Below are 15,922 nucleotides of genomic sequence, written 5' to 3'. Positions count from 1 at the left end.
AAGACTAAATCTATGCAAACACAAATGCTTATTTAATTGGTTTGTTTTCTGAGGATCCCCAAAAAACACAAAACCCAACAAGTTTGGTGAGTTGTGCAGTGAACAAGTTCAAATTTTCTGCTGGATAAAGAGACTAGTAATAGTTAGCTCAGATCCAGGTCAGGGTAACAAGAGACTGAGGATCACTGCAATTTAAAGACTACTAGGTAGTCTATCTGGCAAAGTTTCAAACAAATCTATGAACTGAGTATTATGCTATTATATATTGGCAAAACTTGATTTTTGCCTGCAACCACAGCAATGAGACTGAGAATCAAATGGCTAATGGGGAGCAAACTCCACTTCTGTCCACATAATCAGCCTTCAGGAAGGAGAGCTGTGGCCGAGGAGCCTCCGTCAGCGCAGCCTCTGCTTTAGCTAGCTCATACATAATTTCTCAGAAGCCAAAGCACAACAGATACTTCTGGCAATATATTTATGTGAAAAGAATCTGTTAAAATCCATTTATGTAACAAAGTCATAGTAGAGAATGAAGCCACTTCCCATATGTACCAGGGTTTAACTTGCTTTGGGTTTTCCTTTAAGGATGCTAGGAAAAAAAATTCGTCAGGTAGCTTCCCACCAGCAGAACATTAATGCTGCCTTCACTCACACAGATGCCACGAAAAGATGGAAAATCATGCTGTCAAATGTTATTTCAAAACAGTTACATTAAAACAGTAACTAACAATACCAGGCAATTCCATGAGATTTCAACAGGACAAAACAACAGAAATAATTTCCAGTTGGGCAGGCCTGTAGGCTAGATCATCTGCAAGGAATCTGCTGCTCCTCACACCAAATGGGTATTTTTCCCGTACTGCCAATCACTACGCTGCTCAGTACATGGGCTCTGCACTTTGAAGCAAGGTCATACCTTAATGCGATGGTCGTCTTTGTCAACGATTGTTGCCACTCTTATCAAGATGGGATTTCTTCTGTCCACAGCCTCTAACTTCATATCAACTTGGAATCCGTGAGCAGGACGCTGTAAGAGGGGATTGTAAGCAGAATATTAAGAAGTCTGGGTGTTCAGAGCTAGTCACCTGCTCTGAATAAAATGCACTGTAGTTTTCATTTACCATTCTAATGCCTTTGCAACTTTGGCCCCTGATCTCACACAGCAGACTGCTTCAGAGGTTAAAATCAGAGCTTCCTAAAGGATTAAACTGCCTGTTTGTCAGCAGCCCAAAACTACTCAAGAGGAAGTCTGATCTTTCTCAGTGCAGAGAAGCATTCCACAGCCAGGGCAAGAGGCACTTCTCTAACAGACAAAAAGCCAGATACTACCACGGGCTCCACCGACACACAGGCTCCGCAGCCTGGTAACACTCCCAAACACCGCAGAGATGATCTCGCATCTGACAAGGACCTTGGCCAGTTCACCACTGTCTCACACCTGAACACACACCATTATGTGACATCTCTCTTGACTACACTATGTGACATCTATCTTGGCACCAGATGCAGCATCTGGATGTTACAGTTACCTTCATTAAGCAGGTTAATGTCTGCTTATGACCACAACTGCATCTGCTTGTTAACAACTGCTGAGAACTGCAGTGCTGGGGTCTCAAGAGCAGTTCCAGCTGCTGGAGTCTCCTATCTGCAGTTGCAGACTTACCTTTTCTCTCAAGACCCAGTGGTCAAATGCCTTTGTAAAAACTCCAGAATGTCCTTTGACCTGATGTGTGTTCTTTGCAGCACGCACAGATCTAAACCTCTAAGTAAGTGACAGCATTTACCAATTTTTCCATTCATCTTTAAATGACTGCAAATTCCTCCTCTGACCTCCTCAGCTGGGGGTTATGGAGCACTGGATACTCATTCAAAACATGTCCTTCTTCACTTCTGCACACAAAGGTCAGGATTTTAGCAAGAGATGATAAATCGTGTCTTTGAACAAGATCAGGTTAATGAAAAGATGATGATAATCATTCTTTCCTCGCTATCTTCCTTACCCTTTTTACTACCAGTAGCTGAGGGCAGGGAAGAAGGTCCACTTCTGAGCTAAGGGGATTACAGACTCCAAACCTGAAGTTTCTCTTTGGTCTTTTCAACCTGGACACAGACATTTACCCACAGGCTTTCAACCACACGACACGACACGCTGGAAGCCAGACAATCTAAACTGGTTTTAGTTTTAAGAACATCTTATTGAACCAGCCAACCTTGTCTGTCTTCCTTGAGGAAGGAGCCCCAGTGCTAGAGAACGAAATCCTGCCCAGATGAGCTAGGCTATTTAAGTCTTGCTGAAGGGTTGCAGCCTTTTTGGCAATAGCTATTTAACGTCTCTGAATTGACAGCCCAAGACAATGGGCTGAAATTGCAATGCTTATTACGAAGCTGTCTCCTCCTGAGTTTTTGGACGGAAGAGAAGGCAGAAATCCAGCCACAACATCTGCTATTTGTGCCGATAATCAGTGTCTCCAAACTACATAAGATAGTTCTTTAGAATTGTTAAAAACTAATTCAGTGAGAAACGCCTGTTCTGGCTCTCAACCCATATCTTTACGTACTGATTTCCTGTAATTGCTAGCTGGAATAATAATAATAATCATCATAATTTTTAAAAAAATCAATAACTGCACCATATATTTGCACTTCAGACCAACCAAGCCAGAAAAATAATGAGGTTTGATCTTGAAAGAGTTCTATTAACTGCTGATACATCAAATGCCTTTTTTTTTTTTTTTTTTTTTTTTTGTGTGTGTCTTATTTTCGAAACACAGTCTTGGATGCTAATATATTTTCTGGAGTTTCGTGAGAGCCAGAATTGGCCCTTCTACTGTTCTCTCAAAGCCAGATACCTGAAGCAGCAAAACAACCACGGCAGAGATGTATGTAAAACAGGAAAAGAGGCAACAGTCAAGGCAGTTGCATTCCCCCTTGGGAAGACACTTTATTTGGGAAGAACCCAAAACAGGGAGAACTCGGTACTAAAAAGACTCTCTGTCCTGAGCAGCCCTGTTATCTTCAGGTGACATTCCTCAACACATTTTATATTCTGAAAATCTGAGGAGAGAATGCCATAATGAGAGATTACTGAGGACTTCAGGCTGGGAGTTTTAAGTAGGTCGCACTTCACTGCTTCTTTTTGTATCATGAAGAGGTTTATGATCTTTCCAAAATATTTGTCTCTCCAAAATTACTGCCATTGTTCCTCTGTTGTGTAGAAGACCAATTGCTGCGTTCCTTCACTCTTGTATTCTGAACCATTTACCAGCACTGTTGGGATTCTACCAGTGCAGCTCAGAAAAAGGCTGAGCCTACGCTGGAGGCAACAAATGTGTCCTGCTGACAAGCTTCACTCATTATCCTGCACACTGGCTCTGAGGTGCTTTACACGCTGTGCTGCATGATCGAAGATGCTGTCTGCCCAACTCTGCAAAACCTTAATCTAAGGAATGTTCTGGAGTTCAGCTGTGCTGCAGGTAACTCCAGCTGTAGCCTTACAGTCCTCTAAAGAGGCAACACCTCTTCCTACGCCCTGACACCTACCTTGCAACCTACAACTTCAAACGGATACCTGCTGAAATCTAGCAATTATCAAACTTGTCTGGCTGGATTTTTACCTCCCTTATCTGAGGCCTCCCTGATTGCTTTTCCTCCTCAGTCCCAAAGAGCTTACCAACAAAATGTACAAGAGGGCAGCAGGTATTAACCTGCAACTCTAACTTCATTGAAAGGAATCAAGACAAGCATCACGATGCCACAGAAAAGTTTTAAAACATATTGCAAAATTTAGCAAGGTGAGCCAGCAGTGTGGAAGAAACTGCTCACAAAAAAACCCTCCAACTTTAACGTAAAGGGTTTTTAAATGAAGTTATTTTGAAGGGTTTTCCTTTTTGTTTCTGCTCACATTGAGCTTCCAGATAAACACAGTGAACTCTAATGTAAGAAACAAAAATTCATGCTCCCAAGGTTGAGAGAACCATCTTCACATTTAGTCTGCAAGGATGATCTTACTCCATCTAGGAGTTTGGCAGAGATGCTCTATCATCTGTTAGTACACTTATTTCTGTGGAGGACACAGCTGGCTCCTCCCTAGAAGAACTGAGATCTGTATTATATATTAGAACATGTAAGCCCCTGATAGGAACTTCTCACTCCACCTTAATTTCAACACACCAACCAGGGGAAGAAGGATCTGCACAACTGCAAGGTGCAAACATTTCAGAGAAACCTGTAAAACTTCATGCAGAGGGAATGGAGGAACTGCACAATTCTCATTCTCCCCCAAACACATACACCCCACGCCATCCCCTTTCCTCCCTTCCCCACAAAATGTCCCTGGTTCCAGGGCAGCAATACCCACTTCTGACCCCCATGAAGAGAGTCTGGAAATGCCTGTTCAACAGGATCAGAGATACCTTTGCCTACCCACTCAGACCTCAAGCAGAGGACCAGCTCCTTCTCCTCTTCATGCCCTCTCTGAAGCAAGGTACTGCCCTTCACACATTCCTCTGAAAGCCACAATTATCTGTGTGGGCTGAAAGCTCTTCCCTTAAATCTGCTAATGGAGCAACTGAAGATGTTTAGTCAAAAAGCCTTTCCAAGACAGCCTTCCATGGCATTTAAAAAAAAAAAAAATAATCATGTAGTCTGCTGTGTTTTGTTTTAGCAGCACTGAGAGATAATCTTAAACTCAGGCTCAAAGTAAAAAAACATTTCACCCTCTTGGAACAGACATGGTGAACCATCACCAAATAAAGCATCTGGCAAGAAAGGGTGCCTAACAGCAGTTTCCCCCACCCTCCTGATCTAGGACAATCAAAGAGATTCACCAACCAGTTTGAATGCTCTTGCTGGGGCTGCCTGGGAATTAGTTTCTTCCAAGTATTTCTCCCATGAGAAGGCTTTGGTATCCTTGTATCCTGAAAAAACAGAGAATTACCATTTAAGTAAGAAAAAACCACGTTTATTGTTACAAACAACAGAAAAGCAGCTATGCAACACATTCGTGTTATGTTAATTTAGCACTTACAATGGATGGCACTGGGAAGTGGTCTGTTTATTCATGCACACCACTTACAGCACACACAGGAGCACTGCAAGTTTCCCCAGCTTCTACAAAAGCCTTTAACCCTGACCTGAAAAACCTGAAGAGTTCATTTCTGTACAGCTTAATCAATTGTCATTCTCTAGAGAAAGCTGCCAATCAAGAGTTAGTCAGAGGATCCTGTGATGTGCAATGGTATCACTAAATTAATTTCCTATTTTATTAACTATTCTATGTGTGAGAGTCTGCAAGACTCAAAACTTCTCATCTCCTGCTATCTACTCACCCATAGCTGAGTAAAACTAGCAATCTGGAGATAAAAGGCTCCATCACCGTTACCATAACCTCAGACATCTACATGCGTGTGCGGCTCTAACAGTAATGGGATGTCTCCCCTTAGCAACTACATTTAAGAAACAGATCTACTTTTTTTTTCTCTCCCTATTTCAGTATTTTTTAGCCTCAGTATTGTTTCCTGTTGGCAGGACAGTGCAATGACTAAATGCATAGGACAATCTACAAATTGCTGCACACAAATCTCTCAGCAGAGAGATCAGAATTGACTGCAGATTCTGCTGGGGGCACAGGCAATCATGGCATGAGCAGAGGAACTGCACATCACAGCCTTGTCGCACATTTCAGGAGCAGGAATAGATGGTGCTGCTGAAGAATAAGCACTGACAACCCCTTCTGCATCTGCAGCAAAGGCACAGAGGCTAATTCCTCCAATGCACAGGGATCTTATAGTGCCTCCCACTCTACTAAACCTGATACACAGTAATGACAGACATTCTTGCTCCAGGGCTGTCAATCTAGAAAACAGCAGACATAATTTGTTCTATATTTGTTATTTTTAAGGTGAATGAGCACTTCCAAGGCCTGAAAACAACATTGGTTTTCCTGTATGTTCTGTCCTTTTTCATTTGCCAACATTTTCTTCATTTACTGAATTCAAGTGCAGCAGATAGAGACATGGCTTCAGTTACTCCTTCATTTCCAGAAATTCTATCTTATCATCTATGAAACCATGATACTGATTCCTCTTCCTTCTAGCTCACCTTAAAGGAAACGCTGCAAATACTCCAAAGTTATTTCCCTTCCAAAATCAAATTCAATTACAAATTACCAAACCCGTCCCATTTTTTGAAAGAGCTATGCAACAAAGTAAAATGCAGTGGCAGAAAGTATGAACAATAATACTGTTCAGTCAGTAGATTCAAGCGTACTGAATGGAACCTGTAACTTGCAAATACGTAATTATGTGCAAGATAAAGCTTGCAGGTTTTTTGACTGAGGCAGGAAATAAGTCTCACTTTCAACATACCAGGTGGTGTTGTCAGTGGGGTTCCAGTTTCTTGGCAGTAGCCAACAGGACGAATATATGGGCTGCTAGCTTCACACCTGAATCAAAGAGGGAAAGTTGGCACCAGTCAATTTTAAAGCAAAAAGAAAAGCAGAATTTCAAATGCTGTCTGAGATGCCTTTGCTGGGTTAGCAGATGCTTTCAGTGGGTGTGATCATGATGTAAAAGAGAAACACTACCTTATTATAATTTATAACGCCAAGTTTTCAAGGCGTTCAAGCTGCCCCAAAAGATAGGGAAGTACAAAGAAGAATGTTTGGTGCTTTAAAAAAACAACAACGAAAAGCCCTACACACATGGACCAACCACAGTTCAGCCTGGACACAGACCATCCAAGCTAAAATGCAAAGGAAGCAAAGAAACAAAACCCAAACCCTCGTCCCTAACTGAAACACCATTACTGTGGAAGAAGGGGAAATTACTGCTAAACTCTTTGCCAAGAACTGCACATCATACCCTAATTCTAGCCGAAACCTAATGGTAGTTTGCCTGGTTCCTAAATTTATTGCATGTTTAGATATTCTGAGTCCCTGATGGAGGTGATGGGCCAATTTAAGACAGCCCCTTTTGTCACATTTGCTCAGAGGAAGGGACCAAAGCAGTCTTTCAGATCTAGGAAAAAAACTGTGTTTTCAGCCAAGCCATACTTTGAAGCTTTGCTTGCTGGTGTCTCCCATTAAAATTTTCAAATTCCAAACAAAACATGGCATGGAATCAAAGCTTCACAGGCTAAAATGGTAAAGGAGCAAGATCTAAAGTCCTGCAAATGGAAACGCCGGTGTTATGAAGCTCTGCATGACATACTTATGGCAAAGAAAGAAACCATCAACTTGCCACCAAACAGGTGCCTATTACGAAAAAAACCAAAAGGAAATGGGGGAGAGAATGCAGAATACTGGTCGAATTACTGTTATTTTGATAAGTGTGTGCCTTGTGTTGCTTTTACTGATGAATTCAAAGAAAGTTACTCCATTCATGTAGGTTGGAAAACATGGATCAAAAAAGAGAAAACATTTCCTTGAGTAATATCCCAGCACGAGGGCAGGGGATCGAGATCCTCAGATGCAGAACAACTATAGTGCTGGTGAGGACTTAAAAGCCTACGTGTTGGCAATCATTTTTATTTTCAAAGGGCCTCAGCCAAACTCCGCTGAAGCAAATGAAAAAGATTTTTACTGACTTTAGCACTGCCTGCTTCTAAATGTAAGTTTGCAGAGCAATGTGCCAACACCTACTAACCCTGGAGGAGAGGATGTTACTAATTCCAGGCAGTGTCACTAGCAGAGCTTACTCTTTCTCTGGCCCTGCCAGAGGAATGGATAAAGTGAACACTCCCTGACCTGACCCCAAGTCAGCCAGCTGTGTTACCTCGAATGCTTCTTACCTTGAAGGCTTCACAGGAGTTCAAGCTAACCCCACGGGCTGTGCACTGAGCCAACTGATGAGCTCTCAAACAGCAGGGGAAGCTACTGGGCAACGGGCACTTTGTAAAAACCCAAAGTAATTACTCAGATGTTTGCAAACCAATTTAAGATCCCAACTTTAGTGACTACATTTAAAATATCAGATATTACCCTTAGTGGTAGAGTGAAACCATAGTCTACTTGCAGATGCGTATTAGAAATAGAATCTCTTTACCAGTAGTCGTAGCTCTCATCCCAGTTGTCGAAATGAATTAGCAGGCGGTTATCCACCATGTCTGTGATAGTTGCGACACACATTAGCGATGGATTCTTCTTGTCCACTGCCTCTAGTTTCATTCCCAGACGAAAACCAGACGGTGTGACAGGCTGAGGAACAAGACGTCAGCAAAGGGAAATGAGCCATGTTCTAGATCAGGCTATTTAAATTACCCTTACGAACTTGTCTGTTGCAGGTTGCAACCCCAAAACCCAGACCAAAACACACTCTAGTTACTAGCAAGAGGTCTACAGACAAGATTTCCATGCGTTCTGGCAACGATTGTTACTATTTCTGAAAAAACGCTGATGCAGCTCAAATAACAGAATCTCCACATACACACTACTACAGACTCAAACACTAAAACATACACGCCTTGTGGTGATGGGTATTAGCTGGGGATAAGCGTAAACATTGCAGGTTCTGTCTTATTAGTGGAAAAGTTAAGACAGCCTTCAAAAATAGGTGACTCAGGTGGAAGCAGAGCAGAGCTGCACAGTTCAGCTCTGATCCTACTGAAGTCAGTGCTCTGTCCCTCTGCAGCATCAAATCCGCCAGACCACGGACTTTGTGTCATCTGAGTGACACAAAATGGGAGTCAGTGTTACACAGGAACTGAGGCCATCAACCAAAAAGAAAGCAACAGTGGGTGAAGGATGAAAAATGCTCAAGATCCATAGCCTCATAATGAATCCCACGGCTCACATCAGTATGCTGCTGGAAACCAGAAATTATTTTGGAAATGATTAAATTAGAGGAAAGTGACACAAATATCTTGACTGTAGGGACACAGCAAAACAGACCGTTGTAATATATTTAATGAATGGTAGAATAAATCTTTTCCTCCAGTATTAAGGAGGAAGGGAAATACGAATTCTCTCTCTGGAAAGTCAGTGACTGGGGGAAGGAAGAAAAATTATACTAGTTTCCCATCCTAAAAATAAATCACAGCAGGAAATAGCTTGCATCTGATTGTACCATGGTTGTACCTCTGACACAAGCATATTAAAAACACGTAAATATTCTGGTCAAAACTCACTTAGCATCAGACCTATTTGCAACATCTTTTATTCAGTATCACCACTTACAGTGCCGAGGGTCTTAAAAAGGCTTTTTGGAGCTGCTTGAGCTTTGCAATTTTTCAAATAGGAAGTCCAATTAAATTCACCCTCCTTGAAACCTAGAAAGAGAGATAAAAAGATTGTTTTACACAGCCCCGTTACATTCAGATTGGTTTTTCAGAAATGGAAATTACCTGGGAAGAACATGAACTTTGCATGATAACTGCCCTTCTACAATCTTCACGGGCTATGCATTTCAGCTAAAAACATCTCTCTTTTTCAGTATAATGTCCAATCATTAATCTCAACCTTCAAATGTGTCTAGGAAATTGAATGCAGGAAAGAAGCAAGTTCTGAACCCCAATGAGACTCCTTCCTTTTACATGCTCATCCAATAAAGAGTTTCTAATTTGACTAACAACATCAGTCTTTTGGAACAGCAAAAGGAAGCTGTTCTGTTCTTCTGTGATTCAATCTTAGTTACACCTCTTCCTTTTAAGCCACTCAGTTCGAGTTCCACAATGAAATCACACTAAAAATGAAACACGCAGAGCCAGGACACCTACTTCTCCGCAGAATTTATGGTTTCTTGTTCACCATACTATTTTTTTTCATACCTTTAGGGGGGAGCAGCTTATGACTTGTTTTTTCACACCAGCCAACAGGATGGATGTCTGAGGAATCAGCATTAACCCAGAAGTCATAGCACTCTGGATAACCATCGAAGTGTAATCGCATTCTGTACCCTTGTACCTATAACGAGGGGAGCTCTGATTATCATAAAGAGTCATAAAGAAGTTAAAGAAAAGCACTAATCAAACACTCTGTATTTGGATTTACAGATAAAAGTAAATTTAAGGTCTCATTTATTTCTCAAAAGTCTAGTTTTATTTCTCCTCATTTACATCTCCCAGTTTCCATGCTCCTCTTTCCTCATTTCAAACACCCGAAAATACAATCAGTCACTGTAACTTCACTGGCCTCCTATTCCGTACTCATGCGCATATTACTGTGGCAATATCTGGAGTACAAATGCAGTCCAAAAACTTTTACGTCTGTACAAGATCAACACAGATTTTACATAACTGAAGGAGTATAAAAGCATTTTGACTTGCTTATATTTACTAAGTCTTAGGGCCTAATGGCATTGTTCTTTTTCATATTTGTCCACTGCATGCAACTAATAGGTTTACTATTCTGAGTTACAATTGCAAAAATCTGACAGTAGGATTTCAGGCATAGAGCCTTAACCACATAACACTATTCCTTCAGTGTCACCCTGAACTCCTTCTAACCATTAATTAATTAAAGTACTAAAGTACTATTATTCTTCTGTTTCTAATTTTTACTGAAAAAAAAAAATCCTAAATGTACACGGCAATTCTAGAATCAAAGACAGGAAGAGCAACTACCTCAGCCACTGTGAGAACACAAAATTGAGAGGGATGTTCAGGATCCAGCCCTTCCAATTTCATTCCAACTTTAAATCCATTTCGTCCTTGTGGGAATGACTGATACTGGGGGGGGGGGGGGGGAGGGGGAGAAGAAAACATTTGGTTTTAATTCCTAAAGACAAAATCTATTGCAGAGCAGTCATGAGATACACTTAAGGCTTCAAATTTTCATCTCAGAGAAGAAAATTCTATCCCTACATGATTGCTGCTTTAATAGACAGGTGCAGGTACAGAGATCAATAATGGCATGATCACCATATTTCAGATTTACTTGTTATTCTAAATAATCTCTTAAAAACACTGAACCACAAGCCTGCTGCAATTAGCTATGAAGAAGTCTTTCAGCAGATGCAGAAATGAACTCTATTCAGACACAAAAGAATCCCCTTCACAGCCCAAGGTAGGAGAGCTGGCAGAAGTAAAGAGCCAGGAAAGCCCAAATCACTTTGCCTGTGTCAGCACAAGGTCAGCAATCCAGATTTTCCCAAAAGGTAACTCCCATTGTTAAATGGTGAAAGGCACAAGGCATGTTTGATCTGGAGCCCATTTACACAGTCATTCCAGAAAACATTTGGGGTTTTCATTTATTTGCAGTCTTAATCCAAATTAAACGTGAAGTATAGTAAAGGCTTAAAATAAATCTGAACTGCAAATGGTTTTTTGCATCTACTGCAGATACCTGACTTTCCTTCTCACCTCACGCTGTAAGGTGCCAACAGCCCTTGGCTTCGGAGAGCTCACTGGGAGCTGAACTTTGAATGTGGGCTGGTGCACTGAAGCAGCTTCAGCAAGGCTAAACTCAGCCTCCTGCACCTTCAGTGCATGGGACTCTGAACAAACACAACTCCTACCGCCTCCCTCGTAACAGTCACTTCTCATTGAGACAGTCTGCAACATTCACAGGGCTGACTGACTTGCAGCTTTCTACAGAGGAAGGCTGGAAGGGGTGTTGTACCACCACTGACCAAGCACAGGACATATGAAAGGCATTAAGCTGTCCCTCTGCAATGGTACTTGGAGATTGCCTAACTGCCCATTGCTCCAGAGCTACCCAAAGCAGATTGAAACAATCATTGTTTATTTCTGACTGAGATTCAACCAGCATTTTTTACACCTTGGTCTGAGATGAGACTCACAGGGCAGATGCCTGTTTCCACAGTGCTTCAGGGCTGGAAACAAACGTGGGGGTTTTACTGCTTGCTTGTACCGAAACAACTCATAAACGTAACTGCTGGCTTGAGGGCAGTCTCCAATCCTACCTCTACTGAGTTAGTAATTCTGTGATGTTGCCTGAGAAAAACATAGCAAGAGAGTTGAAAAAGCTGCCAACCTCTCTGAACAGTTTTAGGGGAGCAGCTGGCATCCGTTCGTCTTCTAAGTAGGAAACCCAGTTCCATACCTTCTTCTTTCCAGGAACAACTAAGCAATCAAAAATAAAGAGAAAAATGAGTGTTTCTCTTAGATGCCTCCTGCTGTGCCCTCTCTTCTCTTTCTCCTCCCATGTACACACCAATGCTGTTTTGCTGTTGTACCCCAAAGGAGGCAGTGTTACCCAACTTTTGAGGAAAGGTATGAATTCCAGCAGTAGGAAAACGTGCTCATTTCTCATTAAAAAAAAAAATGTATCACAGGTCAAATGAATCGTGGCACCCGGATTGCTGGCAAGCTGCCCATGGAAAGTTGCCACTGCGAAGTTTGGACAAGATATAATAAAATTGTGGAAAATAATTCCTTCTCCTGATATTTCACAGAGAAATAAGGGGTTAGATTATGAACTAAAAGACAGCACAAGGAGGCATATAATTACAGCTGAAATAAACCTAAAACAAAACAAATCAAAAACCAAGTGAATTTTTGTTCAGTTCACAAGAGTATTTTTTAATATATATATATATACAGATGTATTTATAACCTGCTAATACCACAATGCATCTACTAGAGAGGCAGCTACCAGCACTCAGATGATGAAAACAACTTCGGTAGGTGCTTGGATTCATTCTAGTAGGACCAAGGTCATACACACTGAAAATTACATTTTAAATGCATATTAAAAATCTCCCCCCAGTTACATATGCTAACTCCTTTAAGCTAGATACTAAATGTAACCCATAGTCTATAATCAATCAAATGTTGTCAATTGATTGTTGTTATTTTCTATTTAGCATTTGTAGTCTGTGGCTATGAAGCTCTCCAAAGTCAATTGAAAAAAGATTCTTACTGCCTTCAGTGAGCTTTGGATCAGGCTGTCTCCTTCTAGATCCTCTACACTGTGCCCATCATGCAGGCAAATCTAGTATATTCTTGCTAATACATTTCAGAAGATTGACTGTGGTAAGAGGGTCATGTACCTAATAAGCTATTCTGAATGTGAAATGAGCTCTACTGTCCTTTCCTCTTCTGTTTACTATTATTCATTTTATAATAGCTAGTAAAAAAAAAATCTATAAACATTAAAGAAAAGAGACTATGAGCTTAGCTCACCTTGTTTTATTGGTTTAGTGTTTCTGCGGCTTTTCATATTATTTGATTTATTCTTCTCCTAGACACAGATATGTTAAAAAAAAGTTTAGCAATATTGTTTTTTCCTCCCTCTTTGATCATCTCACAATGCAGGTACAATAAGGATGTAACATGTAACTAACAGGACTATTAGCTAGCATTTCATTTTCTTTTAAATAACCCTGCAAGAACATTAATAGGGTATGTTACATATATAACTTTGATCCTGCAGTATCCCAAAGTGCTTTATAAATTATTTAATATACGCTACTAAAGTTCATTTAAATATGGCTACTGTAGAGCAACATGGGCCCAAAACCTCCATCACAATACACAGGATTTGCTTTCTGCAACGCAGGATTTACTGATCACATCAGCAACCTTACTGTAACGCTCCATTTTCCTTTTGCCTTCAGAGGTTCTTATGTCCATCTATGCCAGGGAATGGATACAGAAAAAAAGTCATTTATGAAGCCCTGAAGGACGCAGAAGCTTCATAGATGAACACCCCAGAAAATGTGGTCTCCCTGTGTCACACTCCAAGCCAGATTGCCATTCACGTTTCTCCTCTGTGGTTTTCAGGCTCATGTTTAATCCACCCAGGGTTGTCATTTCTCAAAGCAAACCAAAAAGGGCAAAATCCGAAATGTAAAGCTGCCGGCCATACATGCCCCAGAAGAGACAGGGGGGCAGTTTCAAACAAGGAGGAGGAGGAGGAAGGGGGAGACAGAATGCAAGTGCTTCTTTAAAACATCTTATATACATCACGGAGAAAAGCTGAGCAACAAGTTGAGTTAAACTGTTCACAACATTCAGCTTGCATTACCAACGAACACCTACCCCAGTGTCTCTGTATTACAAAAGCATGTGCAATGCATGAATATAAATAAAATGTCTCAGGCCTTACAAGCTATGCACATGGTAGCAGAGTGGAGGCTTGCACAAAGAAAGGCCCCTAAAGGGAGTTAAGATGCTTAATGGAAGTTAAAAAAAGATGAGGTCAGGACTGAGGTACTTCTATTCATCCACCATTAACACAGGTTTCTAGCAGTGTAATGAGTGTCCATGCAAGTGCCTAATCAAACTGCGGTTCGACACTAATCTTCAATATCACATAACAGCACCTGACTGTAGTTAAAGTATTTTTGGAGGCACGTGCTTTTATTACTGTGAAATACACTTGGTGCACAGGGCTATAACTAGAACTATAAAGTTACAGTCTGAAATGTTGACTTTGACTTCAATTTCACATGAGCTATTCACCCTTATGACTCCTCAGACTTCATAACTGACATTCTCATTACTGATGGACACCAGGAGCAGGCCCAGACCATTCTTGTGGGCACAGAGCAAGCTCCCTCAGCTCCGTTTGCATTCCACAGTGAAATCTGAGACACAGAATTGTCCCTGCTTTTCACAGTTCTCTTCAAAGAAAACACATGCAGCCTCATTTACCTCATCCTCATCTGCATTTTCCTCATCATCTTCAGACTCCAGAAGCAGTCTTCTCTTCCTTCTGAGACGTTTGACAGGTCTGTCAGCCTCATTCACCTGACAGCCACTGCTGGTATTAAGATTTCTACTATTTCCCCTGTTTCTGCAATCATCTGGAATGTCTCTGGTATCACTAAACATCCAAAATTGAAAACAAAATCAAATTAAAAGTGCAACAATGCTCCTGCAGTATTCCCAGTGTCTCTGTACCAGTTTAGAAGAATGAGCATGCCTGGGCTGAGAACTGAGAACCTGGAGAAGTGAATTGTGTCTGCAGGATTTGCCAGATATATACCATTTAAAAGCACTCCAGAGTACCGGCACAGCTCTCACCACCAGAGCAGCTCAAGAGGGTTTTTAATTCTGCATTTTTCCAACTCTAACACAACAAGGAAGTTATGACATCATCCTTATCTGTAGGATGGGGAAACTGAGGCATTGAGCACACAACCAGCATTTGCAGGCTGCAAAGAGAAACAAGGACAGAGCTCCGGAGAGGACCTTTCCTGCCTGGCACAGGAGCCTCAAGGGTAACAGGAAGGTCAATGGCAGAGCTGCGCAGGTGGCTCTGCCTCAGCCATGCCACTGTCACACTGGCTCTGAGGATTTCATTCTAGTCACAGCAACACTTTACCATGCTGTTCTCTTTAAAGGTTTTTGAACACAGAAGAGGAATAGTCTGGGGTTTCCTTACCTGTCCCTGTGCTGCTGGGAGCCCATCTGAGTACAAAACTTTCCATTCTCAAAACAATCCATTTGCTCACAGGTTTGGAAATTGAAGCAGGGCACGTATTGTCTGGGCACTGCAGAAGCAAACCAAAAGACAACTATTAAATTAAAATGTTGAAACACCTTTGATGCAATCTGTTCCGCCAAAGTCCTTTACAAACTTTCATTAAGTGACCCTCAGTATTCTGTTTCGAGGGAAGTAATTGTTATCTGTGTGCTGCCACACAGAAAAAGTGTACCACCTCATTAAAGGAAAACCCCTTTGTCCGTAATATTTTAATTTTTGAGAAACCCTGCCACCTGTAAAAGTGATAGAGGAGAATATAATCTCAAGGCTATAACCAGGACATAGTTACAAATTACTTTTTATATTTCCTTATTCCAAGTAACCCTCTAACTTGAAAGACAAATGTCAAACAAGTCCATCTTGTTTGGACACTTTTAATATAGTTGGTTAAGTTCAAAAACTTCCACCTTTATATATACTTTGTACCCATGAAAATCCTTTGTAGGCAGCCTCTGGAAATAGAACATTCTTGATGGAAGAACAGAAACAATTCTTTCTATATATAGCAAGGGCTATGTATCAATCTTTCATTTG

At 41.2% G+C, this 15,922-nt stretch overlaps 1 protein-coding gene across 7 annotated transcripts in view; it reads right to left on the bottom strand.

Annotated features, from left to right (window-relative positions):
• The window catches only part of LOC102059557 (lethal(3)malignant brain tumor-like protein 3), a 51,604-nt gene that overhangs the window by 18,408 nt on the left and 17,274 nt on the right, over positions 1–15,922 (bottom strand). For 5 of the 7 annotated variants that reach the window (XR_008731410.1, XR_008731411.1, XM_055705216.1 and 2 more), the window contains 11 exons: positions 15,287–15,395; positions 14,554–14,725; positions 13,081–13,138; positions 11,930–12,018; positions 10,558–10,662; positions 9,763–9,898; positions 9,173–9,264; positions 8,043–8,194; positions 6,366–6,442; positions 4,831–4,916; positions 917–1,027 (listed from right to left, as the gene is read on the bottom strand). Coding sequence is in view for 5 of the 7 variants with exons in the window: in XM_055705216.1 (XP_055561191.1) it covers positions 917–1,027; positions 4,831–4,916; positions 6,366–6,442; positions 8,043–8,194; positions 9,173–9,264; positions 9,763–9,898; positions 10,558–10,662; positions 11,930–12,018; positions 13,081–13,138; positions 14,554–14,725; positions 15,287–15,348 (1,140 nt within the window). In the remaining 2 variants the exon portion in view is untranslated. Of the gene's footprint in view, positions 1–916; positions 1,028–4,830; positions 4,917–6,365; positions 6,443–8,042; positions 8,195–9,172; positions 9,265–9,762; positions 9,899–10,557; positions 10,663–11,929; positions 12,019–13,080; positions 13,139–14,553; positions 14,726–15,286; positions 15,396–15,922 lie in introns of those variants that run through there. The other 2 variants (XM_055705220.1, XM_027812985.2) reach the window with 2 other exon arrangements.

The sequence above is a fragment of the Falco cherrug genome, chromosome 3 (assembly GCF_023634085.1).
Source record: "Falco cherrug isolate bFalChe1 chromosome 3, bFalChe1.pri, whole genome shotgun sequence".
In the NCBI taxonomy this organism is placed as follows: Eukaryota; Metazoa; Chordata; class Aves; order Falconiformes; family Falconidae; genus Falco; species Falco cherrug.
This window is presented reverse-complemented; position numbering and strand designations above follow the sequence as displayed.